Here is a 22,967-nt window from a genome sequence, read left to right on the forward strand (position 1 = left end):
AGCAGGGGACAGCCATGCTTATTTCCATCAAAATAAAAAAGCCTTGGTGCGCCAATTTGGCATTACATATCAAGAAGCTACCGCCATTCTTCAACAATGTCCAACCTGCAGTTTGCAGGCAAAGTGCATCCCTGAGGGAGTTAATCCCAGGGGTGTCCATGCTTGTGACACATGGCAGATGGATGTCACTCATTATCCCTCTTTTGCACCTTGGAAGTATATCCATGTATCTGTGGATACCTATTCGGGATTCATCCTGGCAACTTTGCAAAGAGGAGAAGCCACGAAAAACGTAATCAATCATTGTATTCGCACTTTCGTCACATCGGGATGTCCCAAAACTTTGAAAACTGACAATGGCCCCGCTTACGTCAGCACTCCCTTTGCTGAGTTTTGCCGTAAGTGGTCCATTACTCACAGATTCGGTATACCATTCAACAGCCAAGGTCAGGCTATTGTGGAAAGGGCTAACCAGACCCTAAAGAATGCCCTTGATCGGCAAACGGGGAAAAAGGCCTTAGGCCCCCCAAGCCTCCCGATGTTACAAAATATCCTTAATCTCACCTTGTTTACCTTGAATTTCCTTAATCTTACCGGTACCCCCCCTGCTACGGCTGCATCTCGACACTTTTCCAAGCCAGTAGTTCCCTCTTCCCGTCCCCTTGTTTATTTTAGGCAACTGCCCAGCCCTGAGTGGAAAGGCCCTGCGCAACTCGTCACCTGGGGAAAAGGCTACGCTGCTGTGCAACTACCTGATCGAGTGCTCTGGGTTCCTGCTCGCTGCATCCGGCCATATCATGGGCAGTCTCCTGACAAGCACCTTCTTGACCCTCCTTCTCTGTTATCTCTCTTCCATCTCTGCTCCCCTCACAACGAACCCTAAAACAACCTCTCTCATTCGAACCCATCGTTTACGCTACCCTGCCACCATTGGCCGCAGCTCAGCATCCAACGCCATGGAATGTCTTCAACGCTCTCCCATCAAAAGAAAAGGCACCTTCTGGCGCTGGTTCCGCAACAACACTCTTCTCCAAGATGGCGATTCCTACTCCATCACTTATCACTTTCGCCAAACTACCCTTGCTATCACCAACGTACAGTTGACCGATCTAGGACAATATCACTGTGAAATAACAAAATTAATTAAGGGGTTCGCCACCTCATCTCGCCTTACGCTCACCTTATTTTTACTCTCCCTTCCTGAGCCCGCCCGTTGGCAGGGACGACGCCTACTGGCATTTGACGCCCAGGGATCGCATCGCCCTTACAATATCACCTGGACAATCCGCGATGCCTTGGGACAGATCCTGAATACCTCCTTTTGTTATAGCCCAATTATATCTTGTTTCCCTAACCTGTATTTTGACTTTTCAGAAATGCTTTTAGGAGTGACAGCCTACAGGAGGCTGGACGGCTTCCCAGAGCCCAGCCACTCCACCGTTAAAAGATATCCCCTGTATGTGTGCCCAGGACATGACACCAGCCCTGATCACGTGCACGACTGCGGAGGCATAGCAGATTACTTTTGCAAATCTTGGTCCTGCGTTTCCACTGGCTACATCTACTGGACCCCTCCATATAAGACTGATTACATCACCCTCACTCGGTTGAGAAAGGACATTAGGTGCACCGCAACCAAAAAGAATGCGGCAGGACAGGGGGGTTGGAATAGATGTAATCCGGTTATTGTACAATTCACTGCTGCAGGAAAAGCTCAGGGGAATGCCTGGGACTCAGGTGTAAAATGGGGAGGTCGTATGTATGCCAGATGGCCCGGGTTTCATTATGGCAACATGTTCTACATTCAACGACAGGTCACTCTCCCTCAGTCCCCACCTGTTGGGCCCAATGCCGACGACATTCACTCCACCTTTCTTAAACCCCTCACCAAACAAAAAAACCCCCTTGTCTCTCTTCTTAACTCCTCCTTTTCCCTTGTTCACACCGCTTCTAACACATCTCGATGTTGGCTTTGTTTGTCTTCCTCTCCACCATTCTATGAAGCAGTCGGTTCTCCTGACCCTATCCGAAACTCTACCTCAGCCTCCTCCTGCCGCTGGCAAAACACCACGTTGACTATCACCTCTATAATAGGGCAGGGCTGCTGCCTTGGCCGTGTTCCTGCTAACTATATTCAATATTGCCTTAATTCTTCTCATGATCACTGTGCCCTCTATCTTCCAAAAAATCGCTTGAACATCAACGGTCACACCGGCCATGGTGGCTACGGTGTACTCTACACTACCTCTGGTAATATCTCTGCCCGATTGACAGGGCAATACTTTATCCCTGGGAACAACTCTGTTTGGGCATGTTCTTCTGGCCTCACCGCATGTGTATATGGTGATACCTTGTTACAAACTAACGCCTTTTGTATTCAGGTGCTCCTACTCCCCAAGATTTCTATCTATTCCCCCGACGAACTTCTCTCCATTTTAGAGCCCCCTCATTATCCCCTCAAGGCTAAGCGCGAAGTAGTGACTGCTGTAACTTTATCAGTCCTACTGGGCTTAGGTGCGGCTGGAGCCGCCACTGGTGTGTCAGCCCTTGTTGTCAATGATCAGAACCTGCGTCACCTTAGCGTTATCATTGACACTGACCTTCGCGCCATCGAACAATCTATTGTGGCGCTACAAGATTCCCTTACCTCTCTATCCGAAGTGGTTTTGCAAAATCGTAGGGGTCTCGACCTTCTGTTCCTCAAACAAGGGGGACTGTGTGTTGCTCTAAAGGAAGACTGCTGTTTTTATGCCGACAACTCAGGAGTAGTATTGGACTCTATGAAAGAGCTCAATTCCCGTTTAAAAACAAGGGAATTGGAGCGCCAACAATCCATGTCATGGTATCAAAATATGTTTAGCATTTCTCCATGGCTAACCACACTGTTGTCCGCTCTGTTGGGGCCCCTCCTGTTATTGATTCTCGTATGCACCATAGGCCCCTGTGTGCTGGGTCGCGTTCTCCGCTTCTTAAAGCAGAGACTTCATACATTGGACTCAGAGGTATCCGAGACAAAGCTTGCTGTTCAACACCTGGTCACTGCTGTAGGTATGGAGAAAACACCACTCTTGGAATGGTCCTCCGATAGTGAATCGGAAGTGGACAAGGACCCCCGGTCACACTACCCCCCGAGAGAGGACGCTGGGATGGGTCTCCTTGGACTGAAGAGTCCCTGGCTCCCCGACTCAGACCCTCTGGGGGAGGAACAAAATTAAATAAAAAAGGTGGAATTGTGACGTATCTGACTCCATTACTGCACAGCTAGATTGCATGTCTCTCACGTAGCCTCAGGGCATGACTTGTATTTCCCTATTCTCTTTGTACTCACTCCCCCGCCCTGATAGAACTGCTGAATAAAAGGAGGTGGGGGCGTGGCACCAGGAGGCAGTACCAGCAACCTCCTGAGATGTAGCGTCACTCACCACCACAAAAGAATCCTGTGCCTACCGTTGTTTTTTCGACCTCACCCTTGCGAGGGAATCGTTGGCTCATTCCCCCCCAGGGAATCCCATAGACCGAAGGGCGAAGGACTGGTCGCGTGACGCGACAGTGATCAGTCTGATATACACGCAGACACACCCACAAAGGTTAGCGAGAAATAGAATCAAGGAATGGTGGCCACGGATATGAAGCTAGGAACCCCACATTTGGTAATGAGCTTGATATGTTGGAAAGTGATGGCCCAATCTTGTTACATTTTGTGAATGGAGGCTTAACCTAACTCAATAGAACTGCAAAAGCTAGCTATTGTCTGATTGCTGCTTCTATGTATGCTTCCTATAATGAGTGAAGATCAGGAAAAAACATAGTTTTAATGAAAAAGTGTGAGCTCTGGATAGGTCACAAAAAGCCCTGCTGCATGGTTACTAGGTAGAATTTATCTGGGAAGTCAGGGTAGCTTCATTCATCTGAAGAAAGTCTTAATGACTAGGTTCTGCTTGCTATTTCAGAAAAAAGGTTTTATCCTGAATGTTCTGAAATGCTATCTTGGAAGAGGAGAGGAGAAGGGTATGATCTTTTATAGACAAAAATCATTTGAGTTACCACGATAACTGAGTAGAATCATTTTCCATTCTAAAGCAGCATTCATTACATAGCAGCTTACCTGAAAAGTCAAGTGCACATATTCCTCTTTGGTGCTGGCCTCTTAGCAGTGACAAACATTTGAGTGTCTGTATATCCCAAATGTGAATAGCAGCATCTCTTCCAACCTAAATAAGAGCAGTTATTTTAGTTGCTATTAAAAAAAAAAAATACAGTAAGTGCTTTCAGCCAATACAGTTTTTCAGAAACAAAGGTCTATTTTCTTTAATCTGATATTTCTTAAATGATGTTTGCTTTGAATTCTTAGGGTCTAACTGAAGCTTGCTACGACTCACATTGCTGACTGGCTTTTGATTTTCTAATCCACTGTTAGCTTTGCACAATTTTTTCCATTTTAAGAGCTCTTATCCCTGCATCCCCCTGCTTTATTCCTCCAACCAATTGTGCTCCATCAAATACAAAATATGTCTATAGAAGCCAAGCCTGATTAATGGGCTCAGTTAATCATCTGATTTACCAAAGAGCTAAAGTTTATGAAATAGGTAAGATGACAGCTGAAATCTAGATGGCACCAGTCTCTTAGTGATTGTGAATGGATATAGGTGAGAGACACTGTAGTGCCTATTTTTAAATGGTGATACTGGCTATTTGGAAGACAGCAACTATGATATTTCTTCTCAAGGACTTCTCTTTGGCCTTGGGAGATTTGGAAAACTACTGCTTAGTTACTAATATCTTCTCTGGAGGAAGGTGGCATGGGTGGTGGCATGGGTATAATATCAGATATTTTTGGTTAAAGCAAGTTGTATAAAACTGCTTCAGTCTGGGCTCAGGACTGAGATAGCTTTATCAGGACACAAGAAGCACAGAGTATGACCCTTCTAATTTTCTCTAATTTCTAATTTTGTCTTATTTACACCTTGACAGGCAGATTATGGGTAAGTAATTCTCATATATAAGAATTAGCTATATAGTATGTTCTAGATAGGATTTTATTCGTCATGAAAGAATAGATACTTAGCTTGAAGGAGTTCCCAAATCCAACACAAATGCCTTTTATAAGCGTTGCTTGATTTGCCAGCTATACCCTAGGCAGGGGTACTGGTAGCCTCCCAACTGAATTACCTCAATGCATCAATGGGTCTTCTGAAATTGCAAGTTTTCCATTGACGACTCCTAGTTACCTCTATAACATCTTATGTATTCCACAAAGGAGATTTTTTTACCTGGCTTGAATTGGAGCATTACCTATTATGTAGACTATAGGCAAATATACTAGTTTCCTGCACAATAACTGGATATGTGTGGCCCAGATACAGAAATTGAGTCAGTAACCCATGTGTTATTACACTGCTCATTGTATCACTCATGGCATCTGGCACTCATAAACCCAATTGCCAGAAATGTTTGTCATCTTTCTGATCAAGAAAGTAAAACCTTCTTTCTGCAAGACCTAACTTGGGCAACCACTACAAAGGTTGCCAGGTTTCTAGCAACAGCTATGGCTTGTAGAAACCGGATGATACCCTCCTCTCATTTTCAATCATTTCAGCATTGGGGTTTTTTTACATTTAAAATTTTGTACTTGTTTTTATTGGTCTGGGACTGTAAATAAATAGTCGATGGGTCTCCTATTAATGAGGAATGGATCCGCCATAACAGCGTAAATGGAAGGGATCACATTACACTGACTGTTCAAGAACTATACTGATTGTTTAGTTGCTCCCAAATTCAATTCAAGGTACCAATATTTACCTTTAAAACCCCAAATGGCTTGGGAACCAAACCTCTAAGAGAAGAATTCTTTCTTAGTTAACCATTTGTGCTTCTAGATTTGTAAAGGTGACTCTGCTCTGAATTCCTTTATTAACAGTTATGTATAAACAATAGAAAGGGTTTTCTGAATGGCTGCATTGTTTTTCGAATATTCTTCCCTGGACATGCTCAAATGGCATCAGCCTGTTTGCAGCATCCTGGCTCCCTGATACTGTAGTGCCAACATCCAGCTATTTTGCCATGGAATTTTGATTGTGTGATTTTTTTTCTTTTTCCAGAAATAAATGTGAGAACTCCCCAGCCTGCCCTGAAAACAGCTTGAGACTGAAATTGATGTGAAAAGCAGCATTTGTATTTTTGCTTTAAGAGGAAGGCTTTAAGGCTTGGCAACTTTAAGATGTGTGGACTTCAACTCAACATGGAGACATCCATGAAGTCACAGTTGACTGTGGTTCAAAAGAGACTTTATATATTGACTTCTTTATATATTGAGTTCTAAAGTTTTTATAAAGCCTTTTTTGCACATATTATTTTAACAACCTCACAATATTTTAATATAAATATGCTTATTACAATAGAGGCTACAAAATCCATAATCTATGCCATAACTGGGTATGTACAGTCACAAGTAGAAAGTTTAGATTAGGGATTTCTTAGATTCTGGTATGTAACCAGTCCAGAGGGGGACAATGAATAGGGCAAAATTGGTGGGTGACTTGACATGATGCAGCCACCTGCAGTGAACGCTATTTTGAATATATGCTTGTAAACCCATTATCAATTTAACTAATTTAACTATAGTCCACAGAATGTGTGTCATACTAAATATGTGTCAAACATTCCATTTCCTAGACTGTCCTTCACCTGCTCACCCTCTGCTTTTGGCAACTGACAGGCTAGGCTTACTTTTTACCTAATCGTAATTAATATTATAACTTATTTTAAGCACTCCTTTTGGAGGATGAAAACACCCTGTAATATTTTATTGCAGATCCCATTCATAAAGCACTAAGTTATGTTATTCTAAAGTAAATTTATTATTTTAATTTGAAAGAAATTGTTAAAATAAACACTGTAAGTGGGATAATCTGTAATTTTTGCATTGATTTGCCAGTGATAATGTTTCCTAAATACTTACCTGTCCAGTAGCAACATAATCTTTCATAGGATGGATGGCAAGGCTGAGAATATCATCATCATGACCAAGGTATAGTCTTTGGGTGTGTTGTTGTCTATTATACACCACAGCAACAGCAGCAATATGATAAACCACTTCCCCAGTCTGTGTGTAGAATAAATTGTTTCGACAATCATAGCCTTTATAACTGAAATGAATAAAAAGATACAAAAAGATAAATAATTCAGCAAGGCTCCTGTTATTGAAGAAGCAAAGGAGCATGCACCATGATCCTAGTGTCATTATTTGTATTGAATCGTAATTTGCTGAAACTAGTGGGATTTATTTCTAAGCAATACATTAGGATATAAGCTCTAAGATAACAGAAGAGCACACTTGGCCTTTCAGTAGTATTCCAAAAAGGAAAATTTATTTCACTTTGTTTATATTTAAAACTCAATATAACTAAATAAAATTCATATTATTACTTTCCAGTTGTGCATTTAAATTTTCTCGCCTTCTGTCACATCAAAATGAGGTCTTTGAAGCCTTCTGGAGTCCAAAAGCAAAGGCTTCAGGGTCTGCATGCAGATCTGGAGCCGCATATTGTGCAACTCTCCTTTAGGGTATCACCTGGGAAAACTAGATGCGATAAGCAGCAAGCTCTCTGAGAACTACCTAAGTGATTTCTGTCACTTTTTCTTTAGGGGGTCATACAGACAAGCCCCTGTCTTCCTACATGGTGCCTTTCCAGGTTCACTTTCATGTTTTAGTTACCACTGCTCTTCCAAATACCATGCAGCACTGGATAAAAAGAGTGTCATCCATCAGTTTTCTATGCTGATTAATCATATCACTTCACGCTCTGGCATGATATGCTATACTCATTTCACTTCTATAGTGATGCCAAACAAAAATTCTTGCAAGTTATCTTGATGATAACTACTATCCTATCTACAACTTTCCCATCTCAGGGACGGTGTTGAGAAAGTGATAGGAAAATAGGCTCAATTCTGACCCAGTTAATTAAGATACCTATTGTTTTCAGAGTAATATCAACTCTGACTCTTGATTGGGTTTTGCTCTCTTGGGGAGAGCAGATTCTCAGCACAGGGGTTCTTATGAATTCACTGCTCCTGCTAGATGGAAACTGTGACCAGGAGGTTGTTGCCCAGCTCCATCTGGTGTACCAGTTATTTGGAACAGGATGCAATGAGGACAGTCACTTATATCCTTATCTTGCAATAGGATTATTGTAATTTGCTGTATATTTACTATTGCCCTTGAAGATGATTAGGAAAATTCAGCTGGTTCAAAAGGCATTTAGTAGGTAATCTCAGCACAGCCCTCTTATACCACTGTTGTGGCAGCTGCATTGGTTACCAGTGTATTTCTGATTGTAATTCAAGGTGTTGGCCACCATCTTTAACGTCTATATGGTTCTCCCAGGTAGATTCTATACACCCAATCTAGGAAAGCAGCGAGCACTGTCTGGCACTAGCCTCATAATATTTCTTGCTAATTTGTATTAAATTGTATTCATTATATATTTTATTATGCTGCTTTATCAGTTTTGGATATTACCTATTACCTAAAACCCTAGCTGACAAAGGTGATAAATAAATCCCATTAAATAAATAAATAAATTGTGGTCAATGACCAAAATAACAACTATTTTGTGCTGAGATTAGTACCATCCTTATTTATATGGGAAATGAGCAAACTTGGAAGGATTGTAATGTTTAAAGACTAACACCGAAAAGATATAATCATTTAGTTAAAATGAGGAAACAAATCTAAAGGGATGGGGAGAACCTCAAATACAGCCTAGTAAAAAATGGACATGCTAACGAAATACAGAATACTGGGTGGATATTGCTGGAGAGTGAACAAAAAGGGGACTGGGGGAAAATACTGTATGTAGCTGGCTGATACCACAGATGAACTCCACAGGGTTAACACTGTGTTGCAGTATCTTTACCCTTATTTCAAAGTCAACAGCAGCTTTGGTGTTATGTAAGGAGGAAGGAATACAGCCATAACCAAAGGCAGAGAATCTGAACAGAAAATCAGTGTTGCTTGGATTATACTAATCAACAAGGTTTTATACCAGGCGTAACTATACATCTCTCTCTCTCTCAGCCCTGCATTCCCAAGCGGGCACAAAAAATTTAGATAGGTAGCTTTATCATAGAGAATTAGGAAGCCATGTCCTTGATGAAGTTCTGCATGTATCAGCATGCAGAAAACCTGTCTGATATTCAGGACTCTGTAGGTTCAAATCCTGGGACTCTTCCTCCCTCCTTTTTGAGTTAATGGATTTTTGGCCACTCTGTTTTCAGCTCTGAAGCTCTCTACCATCTGTCCCTTGATTACTAAACAGCTTTCTCTGATGTGAGAATCAGAGTCTCTCACTTTACCCATTTCAATTTTTAACTCCAGGCATAGACTTTAAATCTAAAAACTATTTTTGCGTAAGAATGGGTTATCTTTTTTTGCCTGTAAACTAAAGTCTATAAAAGACAAAAGACAAAAACAGTCACTGCTGAAAATTTATTATACCCATGTATAAATTGCAGCTTTAAACTGTCTTCAGGAGCTTTCTCTCTCTTAAGGAAGGGCACTGAATGGCTTTTCTCTTTACGTTGCTGTTTCAGTTGAGGTAGATCTTCTTTGTAAACCTGCAAGAAAGAAAGAAGAAAAATTACATTTAATTATAAATTCTTAATCCAGTAATTCACATTGTCTCTTATTGTTTGCTGGTATTATCACAGTTGGTAATTTGAAAGATCTATTTCATTGTCCTATATTACATCCTTCTCCAACCTAATGATTGAGATGTATTGGACTACAATTTTCATAATTCACATCCAGTACTCAGTTCCAGTTTAACACTTCTAGAATGCACCAAATAGGGGAAGGCTACTATACTACATACAGTAGCAAAATCAGCTTGTTTGAAAAAACTGAATTCTATAATTTTATAATTGGAAATGGTAAGCAATAACATAGAGCCTTGTGTGGCGCAGAGTGGAAGGTGGCAGTATTGCAGCCAAAACTCTCCCCACGACCCGAGTTTGATCCCAGAGGAAGCTGGATTCTCAGGTAGCCGGCTCAGCCCTCCATCCTTCCGAGGTCGGTAAAATGAGTACCCAGCTTGCTGGGGAAGGTGACGACTGGGGAAGGCAATGGCAAACCACCCCTCTATAGTCTGCCAAGAAAATGTCACGAAAGTGGCGTCCCTCCAAAGGGTCAGACATGACTCAGTGCTTGCACAGGGGACCTTTCATCTTTCAAGCAATAACATATATCTGTAAGTAGCAAACCTGTCCCTTAGAACTCCAGAGAAGGGGAACTGGATCAGCAAATACTGAGCCAAGCAAGAAGTTTTTAGGGAGTGGACAGCTTTTGAGGAATGGTGTCTCTTTGTATATCAAAGAGATCCTCTTCCAAAAGACAATGCTGTGACTTCCAAAGGGTCAGATACATCTGCTGAATTTCCATTAATACAAATCTCCAAAAGCAATATATGCCTGAATTGGACATGACTGAATAGATTATTTTTTTAAAATAAAACCTGTAACCAAAATGCTTAGCTATCTTGAGAAAAAAAATAAAATCAGGGAGGAACAAGCAATATGTGACTCCAGTTAACCTTACATGTAACTGAGCAAATGCATGTTCCAGTAAAGGGTAAATGTGATGGCATACACATACAGGACAGCATTGAAACAGGCAGTGCCACACAGGTTCCAGTATTTTCCCCCTTTTTATTCAGTTTAGTAACCAAGGGACAGATGTGTCATCCTGGACATTTTTAAGCCTTACCCCCTTTTGCCACCTCTGTATTTAAAGGACTGTTCTAGTTTGAAAGCTGATTTTCTATTTTGCCACAGTTCTGCCTGGGTCCAAGAGACAAGGCAATTTATTTCTGGCTCAGCTGTGATTATTTAAAATTATAGTAATATAGTTTTAAAAGTGCTACGGTTCTATGGAGCTTGTGGATAGACCAATAGCTCATTTACAGGGATTCTTGCTTTCTTCTGCCCTTCAGATCCGGTCTGTAACAGGTCTTTCAAAGAGAATAGTGGCTTTTTCAGTTGCTCTGGATTTATTTTGTATACAACAAGACAAATACATTAAGTACTGTAAGTAGATGCATGGAAGGGGAAAGAGGCAAGCAATTTAATTTATTTTCCTTTTGTGCAAAATGAGTGAAGAAATTTTTGTTACTGCAGTTAACTATGGGACTTCAGAGTATGAAAGTTATTCTCTGTTCCTTGTTCTTAGCATTGAGAGGTCAGTGGTACTGAAGATGGTCATGGAAGATGGCCCTTCAAACTGTTTTGAGGAACTGGGGATTGGATGCATCCTAGCATTCTGACATAACATTTCCATCCTTTGAGAAATAACTTTACATATACTAATCAGGTCTGAACTAGCAGTGAACAACCAAGAGAGAGAATCTGAAGCACCAGTGAATAGCTTAATTAAAACGTCAGCCCAGTGTGTGTGCTTGTTATAAAAAGGGCAAATTCTATGTTGGAAGTCATTATTATCAAACTGAAAATAAGTGTGCTATTATTCTGTACATTTACAGAAATGTATAGTACAACCAGAAATGGAATATTGTGTACAATTCCATTCACTGCACTTCAGTGTAATTCTACAAAGACGCAAAAAAGTAACCAGAATAATCAAGAGATTGGAATAATTCCCCTATGAGAATTATTATGGGGTTTGGATGTTTTGTTTGATGCAGTATTGGAACTTATTTATGCAAGGTACTTTGCTGTTGCTCAGTAAGTGATCTCAAACTATGATGTTCTATATAACACTTTTAATTTGTCACCCCATCTTCTTCTTCTCCAATTACTGTACTTCCAGTTATTTTAATCTGTACTGTATAAGCTCTTGTCTTGTATTCAAGCACTTAGACATTTGATTATCTAGCTATACTGCAGAAGTTTTTATGGAGGCTCTGAACTTTCAGGAAACGTTCTGGGGAGGGGAGAGGTTGGAATAAGAATACAGGGCTATTGATGTTTGTCTTTTATTTATATTAAAAAGATGACCCACCAAGTAATTAACACAAACATGTTGCAACAGTCCTTAAACAACTAATGGCCAATAGCAACAGAAAAGTGCTGCACATTTTTTTTCATAATCGTAAGCTGAGATATAAAGTTTAAAGGAAAGGTTAGAAATAATTGAACTAAATAGTACATAGTAACTAACACTGACACAGAATCTGAATTAGATTATTTGAATTACATAAAATGTATTTAACTTATTTCTCTGCCCACTGACAATGTTGAACAAAAGTGTGTGTGTGAGCGGGGGGGAGTATAAACTTGCCCAGTAACACTGTAAGTTAACCATAGGACCCAACATTCCACATATCTACCTCATCTCTTAATAAGGTACTCTTCTGAATCAACACAGCAGTGTCCGTGAGTACGTGTATGTGTGAAAACAGGGAAGTTGATGGATGCAACATCATAACTGAAGCCCTGCATTTTTTGTATGTGTGTTGATGTTGCATTCACTTAAATTGTACTTCAATAACAGTGTTGTAAATACCATCTTGCCTGTTTTGTCTCTTCAGCAAAGGATCGTTACCTTGTCGTGGTGCTGGAGCTTGAGCACCTCAATGATGCCATGAGCTAAACCGTGAAGGGCCACCCAAGACGGGAAGGTCATGACAGAGAGGTCAGACTAAATGCGATCCCTGGGGAAGGTAATGGCAACCCACCCCAGTATTCTTGCCGTGAAAACTAAATGGATCAGTACAACCAGAGACATGTCGGTATACCATCAGAAAATGAGACCCCCAGGTCGGAAGATGGTCAAAATGCTACTGGGGAGGAACAGAGGATGAGTTCAACTAGCCCCAGACGTGATGACGCAGCTAGCTCAAAGCCGAAAAGACGGCTAGCGGCCGACGGTGCTGGTGGTAAACGGCGAATCCGATGTTCTAAGGATCAACACACCATTGGAACCTGGAATGTAAGATCTATGAACCAGGGCAAATTGGATGTAGTTATTGGGGAGATGTCAAGATTCAAGATAGACATTTTGGGCGTCAGTGAACTGAAATGGACTGGAATGGGCCACTTCACATCAAATGACCACCAGATCTACTACTGTGGACAAGAGGACCACAGAAGAAATGGAGTAGCCTGCATAATTAATAGTAAAGTGGCGAAAGCAGTGCTTGGATACAATCCAAAAAATGATAGAATGATCTCAATTCGAATTCAGGGCAAGCCATCTAACATCACAGTGATCCAAATATACGCCCCAACCACAGATGCTGAAGAAGCTGAAGTAGAGCAGTTCTATGAGGATCTGCAGCACCTACTGGACAACACGCCTAAAAGAGATGTTATTTTCATCAGGGGAGACTGGAACGCTAAGGTGGGCAGTCAAATGACACCTCGAATTACAGGTAAGCATGGCCTGGGAGAACAAAACGAAGCAGGACATAGGCTGATAGAATTTTGCCAAGACAACTCACTCTGCATAACAAACACTCTCTTCCAACAGCCTAAGAGACGGCTTTATACATGGACTTCACCAGATGGACAACACCGAAATCAGATTGACTACATCCTTTGCAGCCAAAGGTGGCGGACATCTATACAGTTGGTAAAAACAAGACCTGGAGCTGACTGTAGTTCAGATCATGAACTTCTTATTGCACAATTTAGGATCAGACTAAAGAGATTAGGGAAGACCCACAGATCAGCTAGATATGAGCTCACGAATATTCCTAAGGAATATGTAGTGGAGGTGAAGAATAGATTTAAGGGACTGGACTTAGTAGGTAGGGTCCCGGAAGAACTCTGGACAGAAGTTTGCAACATTGTTCAGGAGGCGGCAACAAAATACATCCCAAAGAAAGAGAAAACCAAGAAGGCAAAATGGCTGTCTGCTGAGACACTAGAAGTAGCCCAAGAAAGAAGGAAAGCAAAAGGCAACAGTGATAGGGGGAGATATGCCCAATTAAATGCAAAATTCCAGAGGTTACCCAGAAGAGATAAGGAATTGTTTCTAAACAAGCAATGCGCGGAAGTGGAAGAAGACAATAGAATAGGAAGGACAAGAGACCTCTTCCAGAAAATTAGAACCATCGGAGGTAAATTCCAGGCAAAAATGGGCATGATCAAAAACAAAGATGGCAAGGACCTAACAGAAAAAGAAGAGATCAAGAAAAGGTGGCAAGAATATACAGAAGGCCTGTATAGGAGGGATAACAATATCGGGGATAGCTTTGACGGTGTGCTCAGGGAGCTAGAGCCAGACATCCTGAAGAGTGAGGTTGAATGGATCTTAAGAAGCATTGCTAATAACAAGGCAGCAGGAGACGACGGCATCCCAGCTGAACTGTTCAAAATCTTGCAAGATGATGCTGTCAAGGTAATGCATGCTATATGCCAGCAAATTTGGGAAACACAAGAATGGCCATCAGATTGGAAAAAATCAACTTATATCCCCATACCAAAAAGGGGAAACACTAAAGAATGTTCAAACTATCGAACAGTGGCACTCATTTCACATGCCAGTAAGGTAATGCTCAAGATCCTGCAAGGTAGACTTCAGCAATTCATGGAGCGAGAATTGCCAGATGTACAAGCTGGGTTTAGAAAAGGCAGAGGAACTAGGGACCAAATTGCCAATATCCGCTGGATAATGGAAAAAGCCAGGGAGTTTCAGAAAAACATCTATTTCTGTTTTATTGACTATTCTAAAGCCTTTGACTGTGTGGACCATAACAAATTGTGGCAAGTTCTTAGTGGTATGGGGATACCAAGTCATCTTGTATGCCTCCTGAAGAATCTGTATAACGACCAAGTAGCAACAGTAAGAACAGACCATGGAACAACAGACTGGTTTAAGATTGGGAAAGGAGTATGGCAGGGCTGTATACTCTCACCCTACCTATTCAACTTGTACGCAGAACACATCATGCGACATGCTGGGCTTGAGGAATCCAAGGCTGGAGTTAAAATCGCTGGAGGAAACATTAACAATCTCAGATATGCAGATGATACCACTTTGATGGCTGAAAGCAAAGAGGAACTGAGGAGCCTTATGATGAAGGAGAAAGAAGAAAGTGCAAAAGCTGGCTTGCAGCTAAACCTCAAAAAAACCAAGATTATGGCAACCAGCTTGATTGATAACTGGCAAATAGAGGGAGAAAATGTAGAAGCAGTGAAAGACTTTGTATTTCTAGGTGCGAAGATTACTGCAGATGCTGACTGCAGTCAGGAAATCAGAAGACGCTTAATCCTTGGGAGAAGAGCAATGACAAATCTTGATAAAATATTTAAGAGCAGAGACATCACACTGACAACAAAGGTCCGCATAGTTAAAGCAATGGTGTTCCCCGTAGTAACATATGGCTGTGAGAGCTGGACTATAAGGAAGGCTGAGAGAAGGATGATAGATGCTTTTGAACTGTGGTGTTGGAGGAAAATTCTGAGAGTGCCTTGGACTGCAAGAAGATCAAACCAGCCCATACTCCAGGAAATGAAGCCAGACTGCTCACTTGAGGGAATGATATTAAAGGCAAAACCGAAGTACTTTGGCCACATAATGAGAAGACAGGACACCCTGGAGAAGATGCTGATGCTAGGGAGAGTGGAAGGCAAAAGGAAGAGGGGCCGACCAAGGGCAAGGTGGATGGATGATATTCTAGAGGTGACGGACTCGTCCCTGGGGGAGCTGGGGGTTTTGACAACCGACAGGAAGCTCTGGCATGGGCTGGTCCATGAAGTCACGAAGAGTCAGAAGCGACTAAACGAATAAACAACTGTTTTGTCTCCCCTGCAGATGCCACTGAAGCAATAAGTACATTTTTTTTCCTAGTTACTTATTTTTAGTATGATGCAATAGCTTTTCAACTGGGCCTGATCTAATGATATGATATTGCAGTGTTACTCACCTGTCGAACATAATTGATTTGAGCTTCTTGTTCAATATCTGAATCTAATTCTGGCACATCAGATAAATCAGAATCTGATTCTTCACTATGTGAATCTATGCCACATTCTGCAGAAGAGATTACATAATATTAATTATCAAGTAGTAATTTAAAAAAAATAAGTCCCAGTTCCAGGAAACAGATGTAAAATCTCAGTTCTGACACATTAAAACATTGGCAAAAGACCTTGGACATAGTGAACATTTCTGACTTGACAGTAAAATATACAGAATGATCTAAGCCAAAGATGAAAACAAGGAACAACTCTGAATAAGCATATCCTCTTTTCAGTTATGCTTTCCATGAATTTCCATGCTGAGTCTAGAGATTAAAACAAAGGCAATGTACTGTACATGTTAGATTTGAGTATTCCAGGGGAATAATGATTAAAAGTTTCCATTTAACTGATTAGAAGCTTTTTGTTCAAATGTATTTCAACATTCTGAAAACAAATTAATTACCTATATGGGCTGTTTCAAAGACTCCAGTTGTTACACCTTCTGGAATAAACCGCCACTGAAAAACAGAATGATCTGCACCTCCTGTACTTATTACCCATTGAAAGTCATGTGACCAGCGGACATTTGTAACATGAGCAGAATGGCCGACGTATTTTCTGAATTTTGCTCCTAGAATTAAAAAATAAAGATAATTGAAATAAACTCTAATTAAAGTCACCACACACACAACTCATACACAGTTACATATGAAAGTTATTGTTAGTTTCATAAAATGACTTTTTAGTATACTTTGCATGAAATTTCAAAAAATATACAGAAATGTTCTTTATTTTCCCAATGGTTGGTAGTTTGGATAAAATGCATATTTAGTCATCTATGTTACTTAATCCTTCTTCATGATGCTGGATAACAGATTTAGATCAATACTAATTCAAAAACAGTAAATGGATCATAATTAGTACTGTACAGGCAGTCCTCGCTTAGCGACCACAATTGGGACTGACAACTCCATCGCTAAGCAGAAAATCATGGGACCGCAACCTAAGGTTTTACTTCCACATTCTCCATTAACTCTATTTGTTGCAAACAGATTGGGAAGCACATAAATGGCAATCATGTGACCATGGGATGCTGCAATAGTCATAAATGTAAGGATTGGTCACAAAACTGTTTTTTTACACTGGCATAACTTCAAATGGTTGCTAAGCAAGGCAGTCCATAAGCAAGAACTATCTGTAATGTACTATTAATACAAAGCTCTTATTTCAGCCTTGCATTTCTGGTACATTAGATCAAGGACATGTACACTATTTTCCTATAATTTTCCACTTCTCAATTATTTATAAAATAATTGATTTCCAAGAGACTTAATTTATAAAATTTGAAACAAGCCTTCATAAATACAAACCAAACCCTACTAAAAATGAGTAGCAAAATATCCTGCCAGTTAGACTGGTTGTATTGATTTTATTTGGAATACTATGTCCAATGTTGTTGGTTTCCTTTCTTACATTTTCTTCTTCCTAATAAACTCCTTTGTTATATCTAGATATTTGGTTTCATTGGTTTAGTAAGTGAATTTTTCATTAAAAGATTTCCCTGTGTAGACATGACTATTCAGCTTCCTCTTGTGATTCTAGATTGGCACAAGGTTATTAATTTCTGTACTTCTGGGCTTTGAAAAATAAGATCCAAAGCACCTTATATTTTTATTTTTTATGAGGTTGGGCTAAAGGGAGAAGTCCTTGGTAGAGGAGCTAAGAACTACCTTTGGTCTTGGGATTTTCTTCCATTAGTTGCATTTCCCCACTTGGAGCTGGTACACAGTTTTGGAATTCACCTGATGGAGGAGCAGGTGGCAGCTAAAGCCAGGAGTGCCTTTGCACAACTTTGTCTTGTGTGCCAATGATGCATGTTTCTGGATTGGGAGCCTTGCTGAGAATTACTCATGCCAAAGTTACCTCTCAGTTGGATTTCTACAATGGGACTGCCCTTGACTGCAAACAGGAACTGCAAGATGCAGTAGCATGGGTAATGTGCTGGGGTTCATTTAAAAGAATATGTCTCAGTCACTGACAAAATAACAAATAATCCTTAATATAAATAAAGCAAGAAATTATATATGCATGGCACAATGTCTTACCTTTCTTAAGACATGGAAATCTGAATAATTTAACTAATCCAAAATCATCTCCAGTCACTAAAACTGTATTATTATAATTTCCATCCACAGAGTTAATGTCTGTAACATCACTGTACTTTGGCCAGATTCCATTTACTTCTGATCCTATCACACAGGTCCATGAAGCCCAATGAATTCCTTTGATCTCATCTTTGTTTGCCAACTGTTTTCCAGCTGAAATAAATTCAGGTTAATAAGTCATTCAATTACATTGTTTCAGGAGCAGCTGAACACAACGTTTAATGCTTTTCCAGCTTACTAGAAATTATCCTTTCTCTTGGGCCTTTTCTCATTGCTGAGTTGAAGTGCTATACGCTCATCCTTGAATCCACAGAAAATCCACAGAAATTTGTTGTACCCATTGATGATCCCTATCTCAACTGATTGTTTCAAGCTACTACAAAAAAGGATGACACCTGACTTGCCTCCAAGATAATGGATGACAAGGCTAACAGATTTTATACACCTTAATACCTGTACCTTTGGACAATGTGAGAATAAGAAGTAGAGACAGAAAGAGTAAGTCCTGAGAAGAATGAGCTGAAGTCATTATCTGTATCAGGAGGCCAGTGGGAAGCAGGTAAAGCCCAACAACAGTGAGTTGGGTCAGAGTCTCTGTGGCAGAAGAACCTCTGTCATAGCAGTCATGAGACAGGGAGAACCTCTTGGTAACCTCTATTACGATTATGAGAAAAAAAGAAACTGCTCTATCAAAAATTCTGTATGAATTCAATCTCCACTTGGTGTATGAATGTAACCCAGGGAGATTAGGGTACAGTTTTGTTTTGTTGATGGAATTTGACAAAAAGAAAACATAAAAAAAGATCCCAGTGAGTCTAGAATAGGATTTTGATCTCTAATTTCATTAGGTATTGATACATTTCATCATCTCTCGCTTGCAGATGAACTGTCATGCGCTGCCTATCTCTGAATAACGTTCAGACACTGGTTTGCGAATCAGGCTCTGGTTTACTGCAGGTCAGGTACAGCGTTGGTAGAAAAAAGCTGAGAGTGACAGGAGCGCGCCGGTGCGGGGTTTAAATACCCCGCGCCGGTCAGCGCCCCCTCGCTCACGGTCACGTCACCCCCCTTTTGTCCCATGCGTTGCCCTGCCGGTGGGTGAGGGTTTCCGGGATCGCCCATCATCAGGTTTCCATTCCTCTGCTGATTGCTTTCAGCTGGGCGATCCCCGTTGTATTGCCGCTGATGGTTTGGGTGGCTCCGTGATTCCTTTGGCTATTGTTTGTTGGCCGTTAGTCGTTGTAGGTTGATGGCTACTTAACTTGTACCCCTTCACCTATTTCCTTGTCATTGTCATGTGTGCCATTGCGCTGATGACTTTAGCTCAACGGCACTCATGACATGAACCCTCTCCCCTCTCTCCACCTTACAGTAGTTGTAACAGCAAATCATTTGACTTACATTTTAATTTATTTCTGTATTTTGTTTTGATATCAAACATTTAACTTTACTGATCTTTTACATTTTGCCTGACTGTGCCATCCTCACTGGCATGCCCAGTAATATGCAATCCATGGGGAAATTTTTAAATTTGAGGGTTCTCCTCTTGATTGAAAAAGGTAAATTTTACATTTTTTCTACTACTGTATAATTAAAGTGCAATAGGACTTCCCTTTCTGGGACAGTTTAGGAATTGAAGTAGGATCCTTTACTCATGAAATAGTTGGCATCATTCCTTTTACATTACATAGGTATAATAACCAGACAACAGTAATTCTAATATTTATTTATGCATTGTTATACAACTGTGTGACTCTTGACAGTCATAATAAAACACGTATAAATACAATTCAACAAAAACAGACTTAAATGTTAGGAGCGGGAGGCAGTGGCTGCAGTGGTTCGCCTCCTTCCTCAGTGGTCAGTCCCCGTCCATGTGACAGGAGGGGAGAGACCACATCCACCCACTTGTGGGGTGCCTAAGGTTCAATGCTCTCCCCCCTCTTTTTTTATATGAAACCGCTGGGTGAATCATTAGTTCAGGGTTCAGTATTATTGATACTTAATTGTGTATCTCAAACCTGGCCTGCACAGGTGAAGCTGTCAATGTACTGATCTAGTGTCTGGAGGCTATTCTGGTTTGGATGGGGAGGAACAGATTTCAGCTCCATCCTGACAAGACTGAGTGGCTGTGGCAGTTTGGGGCCTCTGTGTTGGGGATGTTTTCACCTTTGAATGGGGCTGCACTTCCTCATTCAAGACTAGTGTGCAACTTGGGGGGTTCTACTGGACTCACAACTACTGCTTGAAGAGCAGCTGATAGCTGTGGCCAGGAAGGCCTTTATGTAGCTTCACTTTGTGTACCAGCTGTGCCCTTTCCTCAACCAGGAGGCCCTTCAGATGGTCACTTATGTGCTAGTCACCTCACAATTGAACTATTGCAATGCACTCTACATGGGACTGCCCTTCAAGATCATCCGGAAGCTACAGTTGGTTCAAAAGGCAAGGGTGCTGGCAATAACAGTCACTCCTTGCTATGCCTATGAGTCATCACTGCTGCACAAGCTGCATTGGTTACTGGTTGGCTTCTGGCTCCTATTCAAGGTGCTGATCATCACCTATAAAGTTCTTAATGGCACAGAGCCTGGTTATTTGAGGGATTGCCTGTCTCCAGTTATTTGTGCCCATCTGGTATGCTCAGGCAGAGTTGGTGTACTCCATGTCCCTTCTGTTAAACGTTGTCATCTTGTGAAACTGAGGAAGCATGCCTTCTCTGTCATGGCCTTGTGTTCTCTAGAACAACATCTGCCCAGAGATACATGTGGCTCCAGAAGTCTCTTAAGTCCTGGCTCTGTTCCCAAGCCCGAGGTTATGGTGAATGTGGAGCCCTGTTGAATATTTTTGAATGTTACTGATTCAATTTTGTCTGGGTGGTCATGTTTCTTAAATTATGCATTTTAAATATTGTAAGCTGTCCAGTCTTAAAACCTCAAAACCAATTATATTAAATTATTGAATTAAATTAAATTAAATTAAAATTCAGTGGGGCTTCATTTAGCAGACTTTGGATGCAATGGACCGAATTCCAATATATCAAATGTAGTTCAGATGAGGAAGTTAAATTTATGTTAATTTTATCTTAATTTTGTGACATTCATGCTGATTTCTGTTAGTGGTATAAAGAAACATTAAGAAAATTACAGAAATTGTCATTTGCATAATGATATCATTGCACAAATGATAAATGGTCCTTTAAAATGAGGTTTCATTATACTGTATTATACTGCATTGCATGGAAAAATGTAAATTTTTCCATGCAATGCAGTATAATACAGTACAGTGACTATTTTAAAAATATTACTTGATACTGACTTATTCTAAAGTCTAATATTAGTTAGTCCAGTCTTGATAGTCTAATCGATTTTCCATTGTTATATCCATCAGTTCCAGAATAAATTTCATGCACAACAAATTCAGCAATTATTTCCAACTTCAGTAATAGTTTCATCATGTTTCTTTACTGTATCAATATGCAATGATTTAAATTTTGGCATAATTTTAGATGTAATAATATACAACTGCTAAAATTAGGAAAACTCATATTCAGTGATAAAAATGATGGTTTTTAGTTAGTCTATTTTGGCTAATTTTTAAATTCTGTATTTACTTCATGGATATCCTACTGTTCATCCAAGGAGCTTAGAGGTATATATGTTCCCCCATACTTTGGCCTAAATTCCTTGGATAAAAAAATGTTTAAATAAATTAGTGGGGAATAGTGCTTATTTTCCACTGAGATGGAATGAGTCCTATCTCTGGACTATATTGATCTATTAAGCAAACATTTTACTTACTGCTAATTAAAATTTAAGCGCAGTTAATGAAGAAATATTCACTCACATGGCATCCTGTAGAAGAAGCGTTCTCCTGCACCATCATTTGTTTGCAAGAATTTACTGTCTAGAGACCAGTCAATATGAGTGATAAAACTAGAAGACTTGTTGCACTCTCCAGTTTTCTTATATCGCTGAGCAACTGCATAGATATCTACCTGACCATCATTAGAACCCACTGCAAGATAGCAGCCATCTGGTGAAAACTTCATTTCATGAATCACTTCTTTCCGATCTTTGATATGAACAACTTCTGTCATATCTCTGCAAAGAGTGTTGAAAACATCATTAGCAGTGGGTCTGCAAATGAAAAATGATAAAATGGTGGTATGCAGTGTTATTAACTACACAGATGATATGTTGTGCAAACATGCTCTTAAAGCGCAATCCAATATATATGTAATTAAGAAGACCTATGTCATGACCTCGTTGCAAGGCACAAAGAGCCTCACAACGTAGATCATGATCATTAAGAAATAGAGGAAGGAGATAATCAAACTAGGGATTAACACAAGCACCCAAAAGCACCCACACCCATGGACCCATAGGCAGCTGAAAAGAAGGACGTCGGAGGAACGGAGATAAGCCGCACCTGGTGCCCCGGAGGACGCAACCGACGCCGGGAGACAAAGGAAGACACTGGGAAAACGCCCAGGCAGCCATCAAGGGTCCCATTAAGAGGGATCGGGACAATGCAGGGTGGGGGAGCCCGGGGCACTACAAGAGGGTATAAAAGGGGCACCTCCGCACCACCACCCCCGTTCCCGTTTTTCGTTCTGTCAGCTATCATTCCAATAAACCAGAAATCCTTAATACCCATTAAGTGAGTCTGTGTCTTATTGTGTAGCGAGGCTGACCTTGACAACCTACTACTGTAACCTCAACAGAATTTATTCTTCAAAAGTAGTATACCTTGCAGCAGAACCTTATCACGCCTATTCAGAAACAACCCATTGAATTCAACTGGATTTACTCTCAAGTAAGTGGATACTTACTTAAAGGATTGCAGCAGGTAACAGGCATATACTGTATGTATCTGGGAATA

General features: G+C 40.6%; 1 protein-coding gene across 1 annotated transcript in view; it reads right to left on the reverse strand.

Annotated features, from left to right (window-relative positions):
• The window catches only part of EML6 (EMAP like 6), a 155,845-nt gene that overhangs the window by 77,025 nt on the left and 55,853 nt on the right, over positions 1-22,967 (reverse strand). Inside the window, exons 10-16 of the mRNA XM_063301467.1 lie at positions 21,930-22,186; positions 18,030-18,242; positions 16,388-16,555; positions 15,888-15,994; positions 9,500-9,618; positions 6,959-7,145; positions 4,106-4,211 (exon numbers count right to left, since the gene is read on the reverse strand). Of these exons, the coding sequence (XP_063157537.1) occupies positions 4,106-4,211; positions 6,959-7,145; positions 9,500-9,618; positions 15,888-15,994; positions 16,388-16,555; positions 18,030-18,242; positions 21,930-22,186 (1,157 nt within the window). The remainder of the gene's footprint in view (positions 1-4,105; positions 4,212-6,958; positions 7,146-9,499; positions 9,619-15,887; positions 15,995-16,387; positions 16,556-18,029; positions 18,243-21,929; positions 22,187-22,967) is intronic.

Source organism: Candoia aspera, chromosome 1 (genome assembly GCF_035149785.1).
Source record: "Candoia aspera isolate rCanAsp1 chromosome 1, rCanAsp1.hap2, whole genome shotgun sequence".
Lineage (NCBI taxonomy): Eukaryota > Metazoa > Chordata > Lepidosauria > Squamata > Boidae > Candoia > Candoia aspera.